The sequence below is a fragment of the Zea mays genome, chromosome 9 (genome assembly GCF_902167145.1).
Source record: "Zea mays cultivar B73 chromosome 9, Zm-B73-REFERENCE-NAM-5.0, whole genome shotgun sequence".
In the NCBI taxonomy this organism is placed as follows: domain Eukaryota; kingdom Viridiplantae; phylum Streptophyta; class Magnoliopsida; order Poales; family Poaceae; genus Zea; species Zea mays.
Window position 1 is genome coordinate 133319959 of NC_050104.1, and position 23738 is coordinate 133343696.

Here is a 23738-nt window from a genome sequence, read left to right on the forward strand (position 1 = left end):
ATAAAAACAACAATAGCATGTCATCAAGCGACACAGGTGCACAGCACAAACGAAGGCAATGCCTGCATTTTTTATCGAATATGCAGGAGAGCTACACATCATTATATTAAGAAGAAGAAATGCAATACCTGTGTTACTGGAACAAACAAGCAAAAAAAAAACAGCCCCAAATCCTTTAGCCTTTCCATTCTTCCCAAACCAAATCTGTACATTCCTCTTAACATCTTGAGGACAAGGGCGGAGCAAATATACAACTACTGAGAGAATTTTACCTCTTACCCTAACCTGATCTGTTAATCTTTGTACTGGTCTGATGGTCTCATGCAACTTCTACAGCCAGACATGGCATGCACTGGCCCTGAGATTAGGGATTGGTCAATGCAAACGGTTATCTTGGACTTTAGGGATTGTGCGTGAAGAAACTCCATGCAATAGTTTTATGAAGCCGAGGAAACTGAGGTTTCCGTCTGAATGTCTGATCCAGTCTTGGAGAACAACATGAAGTGGAACCGAAGGGCCAAGTCCGAGCTCCTGAAAGACGAACATCATAAGTCACGGTCCGTTTCCTACGCAGAAACGTGTTTTGAGATCAAACTATACCGATGCAAGTTCTTCGATCACAATCGGTCGGTTGCCCTCCCTGTCAAACAATTCATATGCTTGTTGAGCATGTTGTTGCCAGGTCTCCAGGCCTTCCATTTGATATACACTAATGGCCGCAGCAGAAAACTCTTCAAAATCAATATTTCCATATTGGATATTGCATATCTAGCGCAATGGGTACAATTAGTACATTGTCATGCACTGAATTATGAAAAGAATATAAGAGGACAGATAAGGCTTACTGAGTTAACAAAGTCAAGAACCCTAGAATCGTTCATTGCACCCGAGGAATTTTTCATCAAGGCCTAGAAGTTCCATGAAAATTCAGCAATTGCATGTTACAGATTAATTTTAACTGAATTAAGTAAAATACTAACCGCCTTCATATTTTGCAAGGATATATGGCCACTCTTGTTTGGATCTAACAATGTAAACTGCTCTCTTAGGTAGAAGAGTTGATCTGTCGTCAGTGCCTTTGCAAGAGCCTGAAAAACTTAAAAGAGCTAATTAGCAAATCATGTATAACAGTTTCTTGAAGTGTCCTTTGTTCACAATAACAGCAAGAAACAATAACATCCCAACAAAAATGCAGTCCCAGGAAATAAGGGTCAGTAGAATGGAAAAACAGAACATCCAAATGATGTATCTATGATCATTGATTCCAATTTTTAAGGTTAAAGGCAAGCAAGGAACATACTGAATAGTTACGGAGTTGAGAAAGCTGAGCTAGCTCGGTTGGTCAAGGGTGTGGTGTGGATATATAGCCAGACCACCCAGGTTCAAGTCGTCCTCGTTGAGGCAAATTTGTCTTAATAATAAAATGCCACCTATTGGTCTAGTTTTTTTTAGAAGAACAGAGTTGCAACGGCTACAAGTACCCCAGGCAGAGGGAATAATGGTTTCTTCTTAATAATAAAACGCCACCTATTCCTCCTAGGTTGGTCTAGTTTTTTAGAAGAACAGAGTTGCAAAGGCTACAAGTACCCCAGGCAGAGGGCATAATGCCAGCTAGTTATTAACAAAGAAGTATATCATATTTACCCTTCAATTTGAATTCCTGATGATGCATCAAACTAAATAGAAAGCATGGAGTACAATTATGTCCACAGGCATTCAGTGTTTTTATTTACAGAGCAGTACACACTACATATATTTATAAGGGAAAAAGGCATGAAGGGACTACATGAATCCAAGAACAAAGCAACCATTTGCTAGGTGATGCAGATGAAACATTGCCAATAAAATGCACTTCGAAAAATGGAGACTGTTTCATATTATTAGCATCATTTATGCTGAAAATGGCTTCAGTTATTTATCATCCAAGGTCCAACAGACACGAAAGATGATGATTCCTTGCAAAACAGTAAAAGCAACCTACAAAAGTTACCCTCAAAGCAGACTTCCGTAGAGAAGATGAACTTATGTAAGCCCTCATAAGCCTGTAGATTATCATGTCTAGATAAATCTTAACTTCCTGTGTACCACGGATCCATGGATGACCTGTAATTGGCAATGTAAGAAAGAAAAGGATCACCTTATCTGCAAGCATAATAACAGGGTACACAAAGTTCAAGACAAGAATGTTACATACAGAGGGCTTGTGCAGCAGTCATCCGCTTGCGGTAATCCTTATTGAGCAGCCTCCTTACGAAGTCTTTCGCTTCAGCAGAAAGGGTAGGCCATGGGATTTCATCAAAACTAGGATCTGCTTTTAGGACAGCTCTAAAAATTCCTGACTCGGTTCTTGCCCAGAAAGGGCGGCTTCCACAAAGCAAAATATATGCAATTACTCCAATGCTCCACATATCTGCCTCAGTGCCATAAGATCGATGGAGAACTTCAGGAGCAACATAATATGCACTTCCAACAATGTCATTAAGTCTGCCGTCTGCATAATAGAATAGCACCTGTATTTTAATGGAAATAATAATAATAATAATAATAATAATAATAATAATAATAATAATAATAATAACAATAACAATAACAATAACAATAACAATAACAAGAAGAAGAAGAAGAAGAAAGGTTGTAAGACTAACCTGGTTTAACAAAGTCAGATAAACCAAAGTCTATGACTTTCAAGGCAGAATTCTCATCCTTTGACATGAAAAGAAAATTCTGAGAAATGGGAGTAAAAGGCAAACCAACATTAGCATCAGCATAAAACATCAAGGTTGTCATAGCATTTCACTTTTAACAATAGAAGTGGTCAATCTTTTTTCGAATACAAAGGAGAGTTGTGTTATCATTATACTAGAGAACCAATAAGGGTAGAACCCATACAAACACACCCCACACACCCACGAGATATCAGGTTACATGTAATTCATGCCTTTGGGAGACAAGCACGACCTCAACCTTAAACACAGGCTAAGATTCCACAAAAACAACAGGGACAAGGGCATGTTATAAGAAGGTATGCAGCAGCACACACAGTTCAGCCAACAACTGCAAGCTTCATGGTACCAAACATTAGTTGTGAATTGTTAGACAAATCTTACCTCTGGTTTCAGATCCCGGTGAACAACACCCTGAAGATGGCAAAATGAAGCAACACTTAGAATTTGGTGAATAACAACCTTAGCATCTTCCTCGGAATATTTTCCACCTCTGCAAAACAGTATGCAGGTATGATCAGTATTCCTGTCGAATCAGTGACTTCAGTCTTAGAAATGAAACGTCATGTAAGTACCTAGCCAAAATCCTGTCCAGCAGTTCACCTCCTTTGCATAACCTGGATCAATAAAATTCACCAGTGAGTTAGATGTGATCAAACAAAAGGTAACACAAACCTTTTCTAGAGGTGCACATCATATTTCTATATCAAAATGTTCTAGCTTTGGTATCCTATTTTTGAAGAAAAGTTTACAGATATTACAGAAACAAAAGTCAAGGCCAAATCTGCACTTGCTGTAACATTGTTATGAGCTATGACAAATACAAGGAAAAACATCACCGATCCCAGTCTTTGTTCCAACAAAACAATCCTACCTTATTGGGCAACTCTTATCCAGTCTCACCTCCATGATAATATGTGACCAGCCGATAAAAAGATGAATAAAAAGCAAATAGACATCACCATCTAATGCAAGCAAATAAAGTGACCTTATAATGGCCCTGTTTGGCACAGCTTATTTTCAGCTTCTTCACAAATTTAAGCTGAAGTTCTGCCAAACAGGCAGCTTCTGCAGCAGCTTATCAGTTCAGCTGCTTCTCAAAATGAACTAAAAGCAGCCAACAAGCAGAAGCTGCTTTTTACCAGCTTATCAGATAAGCTGCTTTTTCAACAAGCAGCAGCTGTCCCAAACAGGGCCAATAGATGCTACTCAATGGCATCCCCTACACATTCATATACATTGGCACAATCATACTATCAGAGTTGATCCCGATTCAGGGCGTGCAACTAATCAAATATGGATCATACAGGTTCCATCAATATTAATATGTTATTTCCTTTTTTCTCGAACGACCAAAGAGAGCTATGTGTCATTTCATTAAGAGAAAAAAGAAAGTACAACAAGTTCGATTAAGGGCCGAACCCAGTGGGACAGACACCTACACAGAGGACCTGCCACCTAACAGAGCAGGACCACGGCCTAAACACCTTGACCTAGGCAGGAGGGGCCAATGACCTCATTAGAAGTTCCTGAAGTTTGGTTGCCCCAGCCATGCCCCACACAGTACACTCATTTGCCACTGGTTGGAGTAACAAGGAGGTGTTGGGCCTAGCATTTTCAAACACACATAGATTCCTGTGTTTCCAAACTTCCAAAAAAACATGATAATAAGCGTGTTGAGCCCTTTTCTTAACTCTTTTGGTACTGAGTTCACAGCCTTCCTCCACCAGATATGAAATCGAGCCTCAAAAGGTGAAGGGATCAGGGCTTCCAGTTTCAGAGGATGGAAGAGTAAGGTCCAAACCTGCCTTGTAAAAACACAGCCCACTAATAAGTGCTCCATGGTTTCCTCCTCTTGATCACAGAAGGGCCTCATGGTGAGGCAAACCTTGTTTAGCAAGACGATCCGCAGTCCAACATCTATTGTTAATGGGTAACCAAATGAAGTTTTGTTCTCCTCCACAGTTGGTATGCTTGGAATGTAAGCTTTGCATGGCCAGGGTAATAAAGGACCTCTACTAACAAACAAATTCATGACCACATATCCTGAGAGACAACCTTTTCTCTAAAAATGCTTATTTCACTTGCAGAAAACATGCATGGGATTAGAAATATTGATAGCAATCTAATTGAGTAATTGGGTTATCATGTGTATATTACTAGCCTTTTCCAACACTTGAGTTAACCAAATCCACCATGCTTATTTCCTTTCTAGACTTGACAAAAGTACATAGAGCATTTTGAAAGGTGATAGAATTTAGCAACGTTTAAATTCTGAGTGCCACATGTTTCCATGCTTCATTTGATTTAAGTGCTTACTTCTAAATACCCAATCACATATAGACAATTATAATGTTCTTTAAAAAGGAAGAATAGTAAGAGAATGAGACGACATGGCCAACCAAAATAGCTGTCCTGCAAGTCAAGTTTGCCCGGAAAAAAAAACATGATCAGCAACAAGAGACTAGAATTTAACCTTTCTAATCTCTAAAAGAATTAGTATATAATGTGTTGCCTTTTCTAAAAAATGCATAACGGTGAAAGGGCCTCTAGCCGAGTTGCTTAGGTAGTCTAAGTAGCACTCCTTAGGTCCTGAGTTCGAATTCCAATAGGAGCGAATTTCAGGCTGAGGTTAGAAAAGGTCACTTGCTAGTTCCCCTGGTTGTGCGCACACGTGTTACCGACTTCCCTCTGGTAAGTCCGTAACTTGTGTTTCCTGGTGTCTCTTAAGGGTGAGTGGAGGGGGATGTTGGAATGACGCAGTGCGTAGGGAAGAGGAGGACGCTGATCGTCTAGGTTCCCTGTACTGGCGTTGTGCCCAGCCAGGATGACCCAAGACGATCCCGCCCTAAGGAGGATCTTTATTTCTTGGATGCCTAATACAAACTACAGCCTACGCCTTTATAGAGGCAGACGACTTACAGCTCAAGAAAACAAGCAGATATTTTAAGGAACTAATCTGCTATTATTTGGCAACCAACTAGCTAAGGAAACTAAGCAGATATCTTAAGGAACTAATCTGCTATTATTTGGCAACCAACTAGCTAAGGAAACTAAGTATCGCTGATTTGTAGCCACCGTTGTTACCTGCCCCTTTTCTCCTTATTTGCTGATTGTCTTTCCTTAACTATCCCTGCTGGCATTCAATCCCTTAGCTGCCCTTCTCCTTGAATACTGGCGCCCCACAAAGGTATCTATAACATTTCCCTCCTCCCCAACAAACAGCTCGTCCGCGAGCTGTATATCTGGATAGCGACGTTTGAACTCATCAAGCTGCTCCCAGGATGCATCAGACGCTGCCTGTCCAACCCACTGTACCAGCAACTCCCACACACCTCTGTTTAAACGTGATTTGACCACCTTAGCTGGAGTAGGAAGTACTTTACCATGTAGAATATCTGGCAAGGGAACGACTTCTGCTGGGGGTGTGCCTTCAAACTTCTTGAGGAGGGCGACATGAAAGACGTCATGGATCCGGGCCTTGGCCGGAAGCTTCAACCTGTAGAAGACCTCCCCAATGCATTGCTGGATTTGATAAGGACCGTAAAACTTTGGTCCCAGTTTGGAAGGAGCTGCAGACGTTACGCCAACCGCCGAACGTTGTTGTAGCCACAGCCAAACCCAGTCCCCTACTGCATATTGGACTGCCCTGCGGTTCTTGTCGTGTGTGTGCTTCATGGTAACTTGGGCCTGGAGCAGACGGTTCTTGATCTCCTTCAAAAATTCATCCCGAGCCAACAGTTGGTGATCTACTGCAGTGACACGAGCTGTTCCCGGCTGATAGGACAGCAGGGTTGGAGGGTCACGCCCATACACAATTCTGAAAGGAGTGCACTTAACAGCCGTCTGGTAGGAAGAATTGTAACAAAACTCGGCCCAAGGAAGCCATTGTAACCAAGTCTTTGGCCTGTCACCTGCCAAGTAGCGAAGATACATGACAATGACCCTATTGACCACCTCTGACTGACCATTCGTCTGTGGATGGAATGCTGAGCTTAGGAGAAGGTTGACGCCAGCAAGGCGGAACAGTTCTGTCCAAAAGAGACTAGTAAAAACCGTATCCCGGTCACTTACTATGGAGCATGGAATGCCATGAAGTCGCACAATCTCCTCAAAGAATGCCTTGGCTACCGATGCAGCTGTGTATGGGTGACCAAGCGGAATAAAATGTGCAAACTTGGAGAATCTGTCCACCACAGTGAGAATTACTGATTTACCACCAACTTTGGGAAATCCTTCCACGAAGTCCATTGCAATGTCACTCCAAACTTCTGACGGGACTGGTAGAGGCTGGAGCAGCCCTGCTGGATGTAAATGTTCAGTTTTGTTCTTCTGGCAAATGGTGCAGCCCTTAACAAACTCCCTGACCCGACGTGCTGCTTGAGGGCTGAAGAATGATGCTCGCCACCGATGTAATGTTTTCTCACTGCCTTCATGACCACTGTTGTGAGCATCCGCTAAGGTCACTGGCCAAACTGATGATGCTGCTGGCACAAACACTTTTCCTTGAAATTGGAGCAGACCATCCCTAAGCGCCCACCCTTCCTTGGCGGTTCCTGCTGTGAGTTTGTTGCGCAGTTCCGACACTTGAGGGTCACTGTCGGCTTCTGCTCTCAGAGTCTCAAACAAGTGAAACTGTGGAGTGGATATGACGTTGAGAGCTGCATCTTCCTCATTACGCCGAGATAACGCATCTGCTGCACCATTCAATTTGCCTGGTCTGTACTCAACAGAGATGTCATAGCCAAACAACTTACTAACCCATGTATGTTGGGGAATGGTGGATACACGCTGATCAAGAAGGAACTTGAGGCTATAGTGATCAGTCCTTACTGTGAATGGACGTCCCCACAGATAGGGCCTCCAGTGGCGGACTGCTTTAACAAGGCCAATAAGCTCTCTTTCATATGCCGGTAATTTCTGATGATGGGTTGCCACTGCTCGACTGAAGTAATCAATAGCTCCCTCTCCTTGGTGTAGCACCGCGCCAAAACCCACACCGGAGGCATCACAATCGACGACAAACCTCTTGGTGAAGTCTGGCATTTGCAGCAGCGGGGCCGTCATGAGAGCTTGTTTCAGTTGAAGAAAAGCATCTTCGGCCTCCTCGGACCAGCGGACAGCCTCCCGCTTGAGTAGCGCCGTGAGGGGTGCTGCGACCGCTCCATAACCCGCAATAAACTTGCGGTAATATCCAGTGAGGCCGAGAAAGCCCTGTAGCGCCCTGAGGGAGCGCGGTCGTGGCCAGGCTTCCACGGCAGCGATCTTGTCTGGATCCATGGCGACGCCCTGTACTGAAATGATATGCCCCAGGTATGCGACGGACGTCGTGCCGAAGGAGCACTTGGACGGTTTGAGTGCCAGCTTGTGTGTTCGGAGGACCTCAAACACCTGTTTCACATGCTGCAGATTGGCTGCCCAAGAGTCGCTAAAGACCAAAATATCATCAAAGAAAACCAGTACGAATCGACGGATAAATGGCTTCAAAATATCATTCATCAGCGACTGAAATGTGGATGGCGCATTGGTGAGGCCGAACGGCATTACCAGGAACTCGAAGTGGCCCCTGTGTGTGCGAAATGCAGTCTTCTCCACGTCAGCAGGGTGCATGCGCACTTGATGGTAGCCACTCTGGAGGTCGAGCTTGGTGAAGAAGCGAGCTCCGCAGAGTTCATCAAGAAGTTCGTCGACCACCGGAATTGGAAACTTGTCCTTCACCGTCTTGTGGTTGAGCTCGCGGTAGTCGACACAGAAGCGCCACGAGTTACCCGCCTTCTTTACCAGGAGTACCGGTGAGGAGTACGCCGAGGTACACTCACGGATAATCCCTTGTTGCAACATGTCCTCGCATTGCCGCTCGATCTCGTCCTTCAGCAGCTGTGGGTAGCGATAGGGACGGACTGCCACGGGAGCCGTCCCTGGCAGGAGTCGGATGCGATGGTCGTGGCTTCGAGGTGGAGGAAGACCTCTTGGCGTGGCAAAGATGTCGGCGTAAGAGTCCAGTAGGGTTGTCAGCAGCTCCTGTGGCTCGGTCAGTGCTGCACACTGGGGTGTTGGCGCCCCCACCCCAGTCCAGCGGACTGTACGGCTGTGTCGCCAAAACTCCATCGAGAGGGTGCTGAAGTTCCATAAGATTGGACCCAGGGAACGGAGCCACTGAACGCCGAGCACGATGTCAAAGCCGACCAGCGGAAGGCCGAAGCAGGTGACATCGAAGGCCTCGTCGTCGATTGTGAGGCGCAGTTTGGGGTAGACGCCACTGCTGGTGACGCGATCCACGTTAGCCACCTTGACGGAGAGGCCTGGACAGGGGTCGACTTGGATGCCGAGTCGGGACGCCACCGCCTCCTGGATGAAGGTGTGTGTCGAGCCAGTGTCGACCAACGCCACCAAGGTCAAGCCCTGGACAGCGACATGGAGCTTCATGGTGTTGTTGACGTCGATGCCGGTGAGGGCATGCAAGGAAATGCCCAGATCTGCTAAGGCAGTCTCCTCGTCCTCGTTGTCCTCCATTTCTAACAGGAGCACCCCCTTCGACGAGCACTTGTGGTCGGCGGAGTATTTCTCGGGGCAGTGGTAGCATTCCCCACTCGCACGCTTGGCTGCTAGCTCCGCCGGCGTGAGGCGCTTGAAGCGTGGGCGAGGTGGTGTCGTCGTCTTGGCCCCCAATCCTGGAATACGACTGGCAGCTGCAGTCTTCAGGACGGAGACAGCTTCTGCTCTGCGCTCATATGCCCTGGCCAGACTCATGGCAGTCTGCAGGTTGGTCGGTGCGAGGAGCTCCACGTCGGTACGGAGGGGCTCACCCAGGCCTGCTGTGAACATGTTGACCTGCTGCGACGGTGACAAATCATCACAACGACAAAGTAATAAGGAGAATTGACGTTGATACTCTTCCACCGTCCCAGTTCGGTAGAGTGCCTTCAATTCCGCCAAGCTATTGGTTCGGAGAGGTGGTCCGAACCGCATGTGGACGAAGTCGACGAATCGGGCCCAGGAGAGGATGCCATGATCCCTCTCCAAGGCGTAGTACCATTCTGCCGTGACGCCCTCCATATGAAGCGACGCGATCCACACCTTCTCCTCTGCCAGGGTACGCATACCACGAAAGTATGTGTTGCATTTGTTGATCCATGTCAACGGGTCGGATTCCCCGTCGAAGGAGGGGAAGTTGGGTCGTGGTGGCCGGATGGCGCCCTCCTCATCACGGGCGCGACCACCTCCACGGCCATAGCCCTCTGGCCCGACGTAACGGTCATGACGACCGTAAAAGTCGTTGCCGTCCCCACGGCCACGACGTGCGCCACCGCGGCCGCCGTTGGTGCTGTTGCGACCACCGTGGTTTGGCGGAACATCATTGTCGTCGGTCTTCGTGATATCCTCCAGCTGGACACCGCTGGTTGGCTCCGTCTCCACTTGCGCCAGCCGTTGATCATGGGAGTCAAGTCGACCATTCATGGTGGTCAGTTGGCCCAGCACCCGATTCATCGCGTCCATGAGGAAGTCCAACTTCTGATCGCTGCTCTTGCCGTCAGGATCGGTCATGCCGCCGGACATGGTTGTCGATGCGACGTCTGAATCTGATACCAATTTGTTACCGACTTCCCTCTGGTAAGTCCGTAACTTGTGTTTCCTGGTGTCTCTCAAGGGTGAGTGGAGGGGGATGTTGGAATGACGCAGTGCGTAGGGAAGAGGAGGACGCTGATCGTCTAGGTTCCCTGTGCTGGCGTTGTGCCCAGCCAGGATGACCCAAGACGATCCCGCCCTAAGGAGGATCTTTATTTCTTGAATGCCTAATACAAACTACAGCCTGCACCTTTATAGAGGCAGACGACTTACAGCTCAAGAAAACAAGCAGATATTTTAAGGAACTAATCTGCTATTATTTGGCAACCAACTAGCTAAGGAAACTAAGCAGATATCTTAAGAAACTAATCTGCTATTATTTGGCAACCAACTAGCTAAGGAAACTAAGTATCCCTGATTTGTAGCCACCATTGTTACCTGCCCCTTTTCTCCTTATTTGCTGATTGTCTTTCCTTAACTATCCCTGCTGGCATTCAATCCCTTAGCTGCCCTTCTCCTTGAATACTGGCGCCCCACAAAGGTATCTATAACAACACGAGATGGACTGGCCTATGGGGCGGAACCTCGTGTACGAGCTGGAAGAGCTAAAAGCACGAGTAAAGATCTAGCCTATAACCCTTATGTTGCACGAGGGGCTAGCTTTCGTGACCTTTCTCGGTCCAGGCCCGATTGAGCTTCTTCTTAATATAATACCATTGGGCGGTCGTTCCCCTACCGGTCGAGTTTTTAAAAATACATAACGACAAACAATTCAATGGTCCATTCTATTTCTGACACAATGCTGCACTAAACTCTAGAAGTTTCAGTAAATCAATAGGGTTACTAATAAATGGAACAAATGTGAACTTACTCCATAACAACATATACATTTTCTTCATCCTCAAAAGCATCATGAAACTGCACTAGGTTGTTGTGGTCTGCCAAAGAACTCAATATTCTAACTTCCCGTCTGACATCTTCAATGGCAATAGCAGTAGTCATCTGTCCAAAAGTAGTTTGCTTAGGTGAGACTACAACATGACAGCATTTACTTAGGATTTTAAGTGAAACTTTATAAAAAGTATAAAAAACAGTGAACTGAATCCAAGTTTTTACTAGCAATATATACTATGCAGCTACTATAACGAGATCAATATAATCGTGTGATCACGAATATTTCACACAGAAGGGCATCAAACATGGAAAAGTTACTATGATTAGTATTAAAATATGCTTATGTTGGAAGCTGTTGAGAATTTCGACACTTTCTAAGCTCTCCTTAGATCAAATCTTAATTGTGCCTGAAAGTTACAAGACAAATGCATAAAATATATCAAATCAATTAGGTCCTGTGGGAAACCCTAACTAGGATTGGGAGTAGTATTAATAGACCAAGTTAGGTGGGCCTGGCCCATTACATAGGGGTGAGAATATAATTACACGAGGTAAACCCCAAACCCTAAACGGGTACTCTAACACTCCTCCGGTCTTAACTCTATCCTGTACAGATGTTGAGACCGAATCGAAAGTCTAAGAATACACTTGACGATAACCCTTTGGTGAAGATGTCGACGAACTACAGCGTGGTGGGGACGCTGAGAACCCGAATGTCATCGGCAGCGACACGCTCGCGGACGAAGTGCAGGTCGATCTCCACGTACTTCGCATGCTGATGTTGCACGGGGTTGGTGGAGAGGTAGACCACGCTGACGTTGTCACAGTAGACGAGGGTGACGCGCTAAAGAGGGCTATGGAGCTCCTGGAGTATATGGCGCATCCAGTAGGCCTCTGCCACGCCGTTGGCCGCAACGTGGTACTCGACCTATGCGCTGGAGCGGGAGACGATGAGCTGCCGCTTGGCGCCCCAGGAGACGAGGTTGGTGCCCAGGAACACGGCATAACCAGAAGTGGATTGGCGCGTGTCGGGACAGCCAGCCCAGTCAGCGTTGGTGTAGACCACGAGCTCCGACGTCGGGGAGGGTCGGAGTAGGAGGTCGTAGTCGAGGGAGCCGCAGAGTAGCGTAGGATCCGCTTAAGAGCGGTGAGATGGGGCTCCCGCGGGGTGTGCATATGTAGGCACACCTGCTGGATGGTGTAGGCGATGTCGGGCCTGGAGAAGGTGAGGTACTGGAGCGCGTCGGTCGGGCTCCGATAGGAGCGTCGTGTCTGCGACCGGGGGCCCGTCGTCCTCAGAGAGCTTCGCCTAAGTGTCGACAGACGTGCAGCAGGGCTTGCAGTCGGACATGCTAGCCCGCTCTAGGATGCCGATGGCATACTAGCGCTGAGGTCGACGCTCGGCGGTGATGCCGAGGAAGTGGTGAAGGGGCCCTAGGTCCTTCATCGCGAAATCAAACTAAAGGGCGACGATTGTGCGTTGTAGGAGGTCGCGGTGGATGCGATGAGCACAATATCGTCGACGTAGAGCAGGATGTAGACGGTGTCGTCGTCGCGTCGGTAGATGAAGAGGGACGTGTTTGACTTGGCCTCGACGAAGCCGATGGAGGCCAAGTAGGAGGCGAAGCGACTGCATCAAGCCCGCGACACTTGCTTGAGGCCGTGCAGGGAGCGGTTCAACTGGCAGACCAGATTCGGGCGAGCGGCGTCGACGATGCCGGTGGGCTGGCTGCAGTAAACAGTCTCTGTCAGAGTGCCGTGGAGGAAGGCATTCTTGACGTCCAGCTAATGGATCGCCTAGTCTCAGAAGAGGGCGAGGGAGAGGATGGCTCGAACGGTCGCGAACTTGACGATGGGGCTGAAGGTCTCATCGTAGTCCACTCTGGGGCGCTGGGTGAAGCCCTAAATGACCTAATGGGCCTTGTAGAGGTCAAGGGAGCCGTCCAAGGTCAGCTTGTGGTGAAAGAGCCACTTGCCGATGACCACGTTGGTGCCTGGTGGACACGGCACCAGGTCCCAAGTGTGGTTGGCCAGCAGGGCCACGTACTTCTCCATAGCGCGATGCCAGTGGGGTCGGTGAGGGCGACGCGAACGGAGGAGGGGACCGGGGAGGCGTCCGGAGGAGTGTCTGTCGTATCAGCCACTAGGATCAACCGGTCGATGGGGCGGAGAACGCCGGCTGCATGATGAGTCACCATCGAGTGCACGTGCCCGAGGTCGTGGTGGATGGCGACCGAGTGGTACACAGGAGACTCGGTGCGGGCCATCGGGGCGTCGGGAGCCGAGGGTGTAGCCCGCTCGCGGCGGTGGTAGACGACTGCGGGGTAGGCGAAGCGAGCCACACTCGTCGACGATTTCGGGTCAGCGGGAGCCGAGGGAGTGGCGCGCCCGCGACGGTTGTAGACGAGGGTGGGGTCGGCGAAGCGGGCCGCGCTCGACGGGGCCGCGCGTGGCGCAGGCGGGGTCGACGTGGCCACACGTGGCGCGGGAAGAGGCGAGAGCGGAGGCGTCGGAGCCGCGCGTGGCGCGGGCAATGGCGCAAAGCGGGGCAGTTGGGTGGAGGTGGAACCGGATCGGACTCGAGAAGAGAGTCGAGGTCGGTGGGTGGGAAGGAGCCAGTAAGGGGGAACATATCTTCGTCGAAAACAACGTGACGAGAGATGAGGATGTGATGGGAAGCGAGGTCAAGACAGTGATACCCCTTTTGGTCGGGGGAGTAGCTAAGGAAGAGGCAGCGAGTGGAGCGAGGAGATAGCTTATGGGAAGCGGTGGCAGAAGTGTTGGAGTAGCAGGCATAGCCGAATACGCGAAGGTGGTCGTAAGAGGGGGTTGTGTCGTATAGGGCGAAGTGGGGAGTGGGGTGATTCACCGCCTTCGAGGGAAGGCGGTTAAGGAGGTGTGGCGGTGTGCAGGGCCTCTGCCAAGTAGCTGGCAGGGAGAGACACCTGGAAGAGAAGGCATCGGATCATATTGGTGGTGATGCGAATCATGTGTTCGGTCCGACCGTTCTGGGGAGAGGTGTAGGGGCATGAGAGACGCAACCGGACGCCATGGATGAGGAAGAAAGAGCGGGAGGCATAGTTTTCAGATCGCCTGATCGATCCCACTGGGCGATTAGGCGTCGATCAGGGCGATTAGTCACCCCTGATCGACCCTAATCGTCCCCCTAGTGGCCTAGTCGTCCTGTGCATTCCAGGATATATATATATATATATATATATATATATATATATATATATATATATATATATATACACGGCGGCACTAAAATGCACCTGGGTGCATTCTCTATATTGAATGCACCCAGGTGCAATAACACCCCGAGCACGCTCTCGGCCCTTCTGTACGCGCGTCTCCCTGCCCCCCGCCGCGGGTATCCTCTAATTGCAAACTTGAGTCTCTGTTTTTACTCCTTGATTACCATTGCATGCTGTGTTGTTGCTCCAGTTGCAACATTTGTTGCTTGTTGATTGCAACTATGGGTATCCGCTAATTGCAACTCATGATTGCGTGTTGTTCTGCAGGATGCAAACATACATGATGTGTTTGTCCCCAGGGTGCGGCAAACATTTGATACAAGGGAAGAAGCCTACCTCTTTTACCTTGACTATGCAAAGTTGGCTGGTTTTAGTGTCAGGACAAAGAGGTGTAATTGCAACTGCTGGTGTGGTGTGATTGCAACCCCGCATTAGGTGTGATTGCAACTGTTGTATAATTCTACCCAAATATCTGTTAAAAAATGTAAATAAAATGATTGCAACTGCTGATGTGTTGTAATTGCAACTACTGGTGTGGTGTGGATGCAACTGCTGAGTTGCTCTGATGTGATTGCAACTGCTGAATAACTCTGGGAAATTTTGTTAAAAAATATGATTGCAATTGCTGGTATGGTGTAATTGCAACTGTTGGTCTGGTGTGATTGCAACTTCTATATAACTAGATGCAACTGCTGGTCTGGTTCGAAAATTGCTCTGATGTGATTGCAAGTACTAAATAACTCTGAGAAATTTTGTTAAAAAAATATGATTGCAACTGTTGGTCTGGTGTAATTGCAACTGCTGGTCTTGTGTGATTGCAACTTCTATATAACTAGATGCAACTGTTGGTCTGATTCGAAAATTGTAGCATTCTGTCGGGAGTGTGCGGGAGGGACGAAGATGAAGCGTCGGTTCGGCCTGGTTGGGGCGGTTGGCTCGGACCAGGTGCTCCTGGCGCGTAGGTTCGGCCTGGGTGCATTCTCTATATTGAATGCACTCAGGTGTAATATATAAATACAGTATATATATATATATATATATATATATATATATATATATATATATAAAAGACTATAGAGACTTGCAGCAGTATAAATAGTCCAATATTCAATACTTGAATAGTCTAAAACAGCAGTACATCCAGCTTACTAGACCATCACAGCAGCAACAAGTTTATTCTGAATGAAGGTTTTGAATAAGCAAGCAAACTTTGCTGGCCACATCATGGTCCTGTCCCAACTAACAACCAGGGAACCGCCCCAATAACAAGAAATCAAATTAACACTCTTCAGTCTGTCGTTTTAATCTCAGTCAAGAAACAGATTAATGCCTAACAATCTGATAATTTTAGTGTTGGGTGCCAAATGAAGTCCTCTGGAGGAGCAGTGTGCACCTATTATATGATTCCTACCTTTCTTCTAGTCGTGCAATACGAACCTAAAATGTTTGAAGAAGTCACAAGCATATCAACTGAAAGTCTATAAACCAAACGAGCACAAGAATCAGATTTCAGGATAGAGCTGCGCAGGATAGCATTACTCGAGCTGGTTTATTTAAAGAATGCAAGAAGCCATGGAAACGGGACGACCCAATCGAGCACAAAACTAATCAGTGAACACAAGTGACTTAAGTGAGGAACCGAAAAGAAGAAATTGACATGGGGGAATAAGAGGAGGATATGCTCGCACCTTGGCCTTGGGAATGACCTTGACGGCGACGTCCTCGCCCTTGAGCTCGCCCTTCTTGCACTTGGCAGCGCAGGTGAAGCCAAAGTGGCCGCGCCCCACCTCTCGACCAAGGTCGTACTTGGCCGCAAAGTGCCTGGAGTAGCCGAAGCTCTTGTCCAGCCCAAGGTCTGGTTCGCCGCCCTCGGAGATGGACGCCTCGTTGGGCTTGACCGAGCCGTGGCGCCGCGCCAGCAGCGCACGAATGTGCTTGGCAGGCGACGGCGGCAGGAACGGGCGCTTGAACCCGCCGCGCGCCGGCGTGGACGCGACGCTGGAGTTTGCCGGCGAGCCCTTGTAGCTGGAGGGCGGGAGCGGGCTCGGCAAGTAGAAGGACAACTTGGGCTGCTTGGGCGTCCGAGGCACCTTCACCGGCGACGCCGGCGGGCCATCGCCTCGGCCCGCCGCCGCGCCATCGGCTTTGTTGTTCTCCTCCGCTACCGCCGGCTCCTGGACCGCCGCCGACTTGCCGTAGCAGAGGCCCATGGCGCCCGGCGGATCAAGAAGCGGTGGGAGCTCGGAATTTGGAATCGCAAACTAGGCAGGTCAAAGATTCACCTCGGCTTCAAAGAACCCATCATTGCATAGCGGACTCCTGACAGGACGCCATCAACCCGCACCAAATTCATCGCCTCGGAAGGGGGGCCTTCCCAGACCAAAAACCGAGCCTTCCTAATCCGAAACAAACCCGTGGAATCCAAAGTGAACAACAAAGCTCGCCGAGTGAGAAGGGAGGGGACAAAAACCGCAGCAAAACAACACAACGAAATCCGTTGTTTTCTACACCGGACAAGGCAGTAGATGCCAAGGGAAAGTGGGGAAAAAGGTCAGAGCTTTAGGTGCAGCCGTGCAGGCGAAGACGACAGGCAACGCTGGATCGAAGGAAGGATGGCGAGGGGATGAAGAAACGGCGCGAGCGATTGAAGAGTCCTGGCCTGCTGGGGGCGGAAAAGTAGAGGCTTTCGGGTTGCTTTCCGTTGTGCTATGCCTCTCGATCCGTATCATTTTCCTCTTCGTTTTGAAGCTTAAAAAAAGACGCCGGCTGGTTGTACTTGTACGGTACCAGCAAGTAAGTGGGAATTCGAGACTGCCCTGACACTGGTCGTGGAATTTTGTAGTTACTGGCTTTCTGCTGCCACACCGTGTTTACTGTTCTGTGCAAGGTTTATTAAAAAATGCAATTAAAAATCTCAACGGTTTCCATTAAACTTTGTAGATATTTTGTGGGGTTATATATTTTTGTTGCGTGGGCGGCCATGAGAACCACAGATACTTAAATGTACTAAACTGATTTCATTGATCTCTTTGTTAAAGGCCAGTCTTTTTTCAGCTATCTCTACTACTCTATATGTTACCAATGTAGGCGTGCACAGTACCTTTGTTCTGCCTCCCCGCGCATCGGCTGCTGCCGCGCGCAAATCCGCCGCGCCCCCGGTCCCGCAAATCCGCCGCGCCAGCTCCGCCCGCTCGATTCCCCTCCCAGCGCCTGCATTCCCCGCCGCCGTCCTCGCGGCCGCAGCGCCCCCGGACCCGCGCCAGCAACGCCCGCAGTCCCCGCCGCGAGGACGCAGACGAGCACAGCTGGAAGGCCCGCTACTCCGCAACGCCCGCGGATGGAAGGTTGTGCCACCAAATCGCGCGGATGGAAGGTCCACCTCCTCCTCCTCCTCTCCCTAAATCGCGCATTCGTCGCGCCCTCAAATCCCCCGCTCCCGGATCCCAAGCATGGATGACTGCGCCGGATCCGCTCCTCCCCAAATCCGCTCCTCTCTGCTGTCCGTGCCCACGCCGTCCGGCGCCGGATCCGCTCCTCCCTGGAGTAACTCCAACAGCGGACCCTAACAGTCCTGCTGTTCTGCGTCCGTGTACCAAGGCGCCAGCCACCAGGGCAACGAGAGCACCGACACCGAGCAGCACGCGAGCTCTGCGAGCGCCGAGCAGCAGCAGTAGCACCGCAGGGCGCAGGGCGTAGGCGTCATAGCGGGGGCACGGATTCCGGCCGACACTTCGTCGTCAAGCTCTCGCCATTTGTAACTCCTTGCTCCGCGGACCTCGACGCAAACTACAACTTCTCGCTCGCGCCTGTCCAGGATCTGCTCTCGCCATGGTACCGCCCTCTTTCTCGACCTCTGAATCCACCCCCATCTCCCCTGCTCCCTCCTGCATTTGCTGTCCTTCTTGGAAGCAGGTTGCAGGGACCAAGATTGCCATTTCGTGAACGATAAGCCTTCATCTGGAGTCGAGTAAGTTGGCTCATGTAAAATCTACTAGCGACTGAGATTTCCTTTTCCGTATTTCGTTCAAGAAATGGCAATCTTGGTTCAGTGACCCCTAAGCATTTCGCCTGTGGCTTCTAACATGTTTGTATCCCCATAGATTTGTTCAGCAGAAGCTGGGTAGCCCGTCAATCTCTGACTATGAAAAGCTCAAGGCAGAGAAGTTGGACTTGCAATTGAAATATGATAAGCTTTTAGAAACCCACAAGGAAACATGCAGACAGGTATGCGATGTTACTGTGTTGGCACTGTACACTGCTCTGTCTATTTACACGGCACACTTAATGTTCAGTAGCATTTGGAAGAGATGATCGCAGTGACTGTTCAACAAGGACTGTATGTGCCTTTTGTTTACCTTTTACTCCTCCGCTTGCTTTTTTCTTCTTTTTTTCCGACCCTCTTGATGATTACTACTACTCTTGCATAAGGCTCGTGTGAAGGGTATGATCAGCACACAGCAGAATTGGTTTAGCCAAGGCCACTGTATGTCTGTATTGACCTCACTCTGCAAAACATTCCTGCTCTATAAATAGTGTTGTAAAGTCGCTTATTAAAATGTTGCCCAGGTATACTTTTTCGGTGAGGGCTGATTTGATAAATAGAGAATTGGAGAGGTATGAGGAAGAAATCTCCTTACTATTCTATAGATTCCCTCTTAATTCACTTGTCACCAAATTAAACCAGCCATGATATGTAAGACTTAGTACTCGCACATACGATGAAGTGATGAACTTGACAGCTCATCCTTTCGTGCCAGTAAAGCTTCCATCTTGGCATTCAGATAAAATTCTCTAGATGCTTTACTCTGGCCTAATAATGTAACATAATCTCCATGATGATCTTTTCAGAATATCTCGTTTTTTCTTCCTGGAAACCGAACGCCTGGCATGGTTCATTGGCTTGCCTCTATTCAGCTCATGTGAGTTGTAAGGAGCGACAAGATCAGACCCTTTTACGGACAGAGCCTACACTGATGTCTGTCTGTCGGATTTAGCTGGAGCTTTCATTTTTTTTGGACAAACCAACTACTCCCCATCAAGGCCATGAGCCATGTTCCAACAAGAAGTGTACTTGCTCCTGCGGCCTTGCCCAACAGACAAACCAGAACATTTTTCAGACAGCATCAAAATGTAGGTTATATTTAGCTTTAAGAAATTTGAAGGCCTTCTACTTAACACAGACATAGGATGACATGATTGCGCAGGAGATCCAAAAGAAGCCAGAAAAGGAGGGAATGGACTCAGAACTGGAAAAGAACAAAACGATGGTGAGCTATTCATTTCAGCTGTTTTTTGTACAATCGATATTAGGGTTATGTTGTGACACTTTGTTTCTGATGACATTCAGATAGCTTCTCCGATTATTTGGGTTCATATCGTTATTTACGTAAACTACTGTAGGATGGGGATGTTGGTAACTCAAGATCCTGTGGTGATCCAGTTGCCTCTGTTTTAAACAGTACAAATTTCAATATCGAGGAAGAAAAGGACAATGATTTCAAGCGCACCTCAAGACCAAAAAATAGGTTCGTTATCACTTTCTTGCATAATCTTGTAGGGTTTTACTACAACTTAGATGCATGCTTTGCATTAGATGTTGTTACTAGGTTCCCATATTTGTGATCCAGATCCTTTTCTATCTGTATATTAACCTCCGCGTGATGAATATCTATTTCTTTGGAACTCCCATTTGTGTGTTTTGTCTATTGTCTGTGGGGCTTATAACTGATTATATGTAACAATCCCCACCAATATTTTTTTGGCCACTCCTTTGGATAGACTTTTTTAGCAATCCATAGCATTTTTTAGAACAGTAAACTATCAAATTGGTATTAAATAAACATACTTGATAAGAATTCCTAGATCTCGAATATTTCTGAAGTGTCATGACATTTTCAGTTCAAGCTGCTACTCCAGCTGTGCAAGGGCGTGGGTTTTGTTCACGGCCGCGGGGTGCTCCACCGTGATCTGAAACCGCACAACCTGCTCATGGACCGCAAGACCATGGCGCTCAAGATCGCTGACCTCGGACTCAGCCGTGCCATCACCGTCCCTGTAAAGAAGTACACGCACGAGGTCTGCTTCCCACTGCCACTGGTCTTCATCATCAGTCGTGCATCTTGCGTCTGATTAAATAGTGGAGTCTGAATTGTTTGTGCAGATTCTGACGCTGTGGTACAGGGCGCCCGAGGTTCTTCTTGGCGCCACACACTACTCCACGCCGGTTGACATTTGGTCCGTGGGTTGCATATTTGGTAACATTTCGATGAGCACATATTCTTGTCAAAGCAAACTGCTTCAGAATTCAAACCGGCATATACGATTTCTAATTTGGTTGTAAATGGCAACTGAGTTGAAATTTTCATCTGTTCAGTTAAGAAATAAGCTGTTCAGTGTCTAAACTTCATAGAAATAAGCTGATAACACATTTCTACTAATTATCTTTTAATTTTAGTTAGTCCAAATACCTTCTTAATTGAAATTTTCAATTAAGAAGGTATTTGGACTAAACTAGGGCTTATTAGGAGCTTTGCTAAGCGCATTGTAGGATCCTCCCAGATACAAGAGGCTCTTTTCCTTGATTGGTTGACCACTAGACTTGTAGTTATGTCAACAATTACATATGTTATTTGTGAAGCAAAATATACATATTGTTTAAAAGCGAAAGCCACTTCTCACTAGCTATCTCTGTATGTTGTTCAGTGCCATTTTGTGATGCATTAGAAACCATATGCCATTCTATATCAACAATGCAATATACTTGTGCTTCAGCTAACTCGTTCATTTTGACAATAAGTGTAACAGACTATTCTGTTACTGGCAGCAAGTCAAAAGGAATACTGGCGGCTCAGACAAGCAAATCTACAGAACTGACCGCCTTCTTGGCGTAAGCGCCCTTGTTGCCACCCTGCCATCGACGAACAAAGGCCAAAGTCACTAACTGATGAATAGCTCCGCCGAAATTCGGTGGCGAAAAGCCGAGCCTGGTTCAAATAAGGTATGTTGCAAAATCAGCACCGCCCTTTTGTGTCGCACCAAACATGTATGTTTTATGGAACAATCGATAAATAAAGCAATTGAATTAGTTATAATAAAAAAACCACTCCTTGATGTTTTGCAAAAAGTGTTTGACAAATTTCGCTCTTGTCCTGGACTTCTCGTGATGCTAGCTGGTTCCGCATGTGCAGCAAGGCCTTCACCTGGGACGGCGGCCTCGCTTGCGTGCTCATGGTGCTTAAGACGTTGGGGATTGATCGTTGCGACAGCATTGCCGACCTCGAGAGGCTCTGCCGCACCACGAGGTTATCTCTCTAGGACTGGAACATTACAATTTTACGTGCAATTAACTGTACGGCAGAACTAAAGAAATGGATGCCAGTTTGATTTGGTGGCCCTAAGCATGGCACAATCAAAAGGTAGAAGGAAAAAAGAAGGTAGTGGTACAGAGCTAAATGACTGTTGTCCAATGATCATAAGAGAATATTTGGTCCTGAATAGTCGTAAGATCAAAAAAATGCAATATTTTCTTCATTCAAAACAAATACAGGTATACTTACAAGAACAAAAGCTACATGAATATGGATATCTTAATTGTTCTATTTAAGCATTAGGGTCTGCCAACCATTCCAGAAGAAGATGATGATTTCTCATGATGAGATTTGGCTACAGGTATGCTTTTGGTACGAGGGACACCATATCACCAAACAGCTATAGTGAATGTGTTGAACTGCCATATCGCAATGTAATTCAGAATACGACCCCCTTTGTTTTGCAACCAATATATGTGTAATACTAAGTGATGTACATGTTCTTTTTTTCTCAGTATATTCTTATATTTGCTTGTTTTATTGTCCGAGGCTCCAGGTCCAAGATATATTGATTTTATATTATCGAACATATTATAAATTTTCAGTTTCGGACTCACGTATTGCATAAGACTCGGAATGTTTAGCCCTGAAATAGGAAGCGGATTTGCAGATTGCAAGCTTCCTTTGGAATAATAATGTAAACCAGCCTCTTATGGAATCCTTGAAATATGGACTGCAGAATTGGACCAAACATATATCTGTTTGATGAGTAATGTTTAAATAAGAAAAACTCCATCAGTTTGCTAGATGCCTAGCAGCAGTCCTTTTAAGCTTTTTTTATAGGGTATTCTTGTATGCTTGAACTCAAGTTCCGCTCCCTCTTCTTTGCATTTTCTTTATACAGTGTTTGTTGGTTAGATTGTTCTGTCAGTTGTATTTTCTTTTTTACATTGTTTTCTAGGAGTATTGAAATGCTAACTCTTGTGGTACTGGGAATACTAATGCTGTTAGGGATTCCTAATTAAAAAAGAAGAAGAAGACAAAATGGGCAGCCCAAACGTTCCTTATGTGCTAGATGGAGTGAATGTAAATCAGCAAGCTACTGCCCATCAGAAATGTAACATGCCTTTTCTCTTCAGCTATTTGCTTTAGCTGTTCTCATCCACACAATGATGATCATCAGAATGTACCAACTCAAATAAGGATTCTTATGGTTAGCATCTTCTATGTTTCTGACTTGGTTTCTCCTTGTAAATACACATCAACAAATGAATTTATCTTCTGGTCATACCTATCAAGTACGATGTGCCTGATTGGAGCCGAAATTTAGTTGCCGAAATCAAGGCAAGCGAAGTTTGGTTTCAAAAACTTGCCAACAACAGAAATTTGGCTTACCAAACGTTTGGCAAAAAAATTTTGCCCTGCTTGATAAATCTTGTGTGGTAAATTTTGGTAGTAAACCAAGCAAGCCCATCATGCTTCCAAGCAAGAGAACAAATGGAGACTGATTTCTCTTGCGTTCCACATCTTGTGCTTGTTTGAAGAAGGCAGTTTGAGCACCAGCAGTGCAAATTTAATCTTTTCTACTAGGTGGGTGCCCGTGCGTTGCGACGGAACCATATAATAACTTATGTACATATAGGTGAGTGCTCATGCGTTGCAACGGGGACATATAATATCACGGTAACTTATGTATTATATGTCTCCGTTGCAACGCACGGGCACTCACCTAGTATATTATTGAGAACATATTAGGTGCAAAATAGTTATTTAGTGAAAACTATACATGCAGTCATGATATTTTTTTTAAACAACTCTCTCATCATGCATCAACTTTCAAAACGATTCTTCCATCTCCTCCGGTATACTTTCAACTACACCCTCCCACATGTACCAACGTGTTGATTTACACGGTTTACATTCAATGATTGGTCTGCACGTGATACTTTCTCTTTAAATTATATAGAGTTAGTGTACATGTGTGGAGAAGA

General features: G+C 47.0%; 2 protein-coding genes across 3 annotated transcripts in view; one reads left to right on the top strand and one right to left on the bottom strand.

Moving 5' to 3' along the window:
• LOC100285101 (OB-fold nucleic acid binding domain containing protein) overlaps positions 1–15204 on the top strand; it is a 17172-nt gene extending 1968 nt beyond the window's left edge. The window contains exon 2 of the mRNA XM_035962289.1: positions 14708–15204. Coding sequence (XP_035818182.1) covers positions 14708–14858 — 151 coding nt within the window. The 3' untranslated portion in view covers positions 14859–15204. The remainder of the gene's footprint in view (positions 1–14707) is intronic.
• LOC100279633 (putative protein kinase superfamily protein) lies at positions 44–17187 on the bottom strand. 2 transcript variants are annotated; one of them, XM_008660262.4, is made up of 11 exons: positions 16129–17187; positions 11161–11291; positions 3299–3340; positions 3108–3216; positions 2646–2724; positions 2195–2491; positions 1982–2103; positions 981–1088; positions 846–908; positions 601–768; positions 44–531 (listed from the first exon to the last, which is right to left on the bottom strand). In XM_008660262.4, exons 1-11 carry the CDS (start codon positions 16648–16650, stop codon positions 376–378), a joined length of 1797 nt encoding a protein of 598 aa, XP_008658484.1. In that variant the 5' UTR covers positions 16651–17187; the 3' UTR covers positions 44–375. The 2 variants fall into 2 exon arrangements, with proteins under 2 accessions (XP_008658484.1, NP_001146101.1); NM_001152629.1 differs by having other exon boundaries at positions 74–531; positions 1991–2103; positions 16129–16735.
• Positions 17188–23738: the final 6551 nt, after the last annotated feature.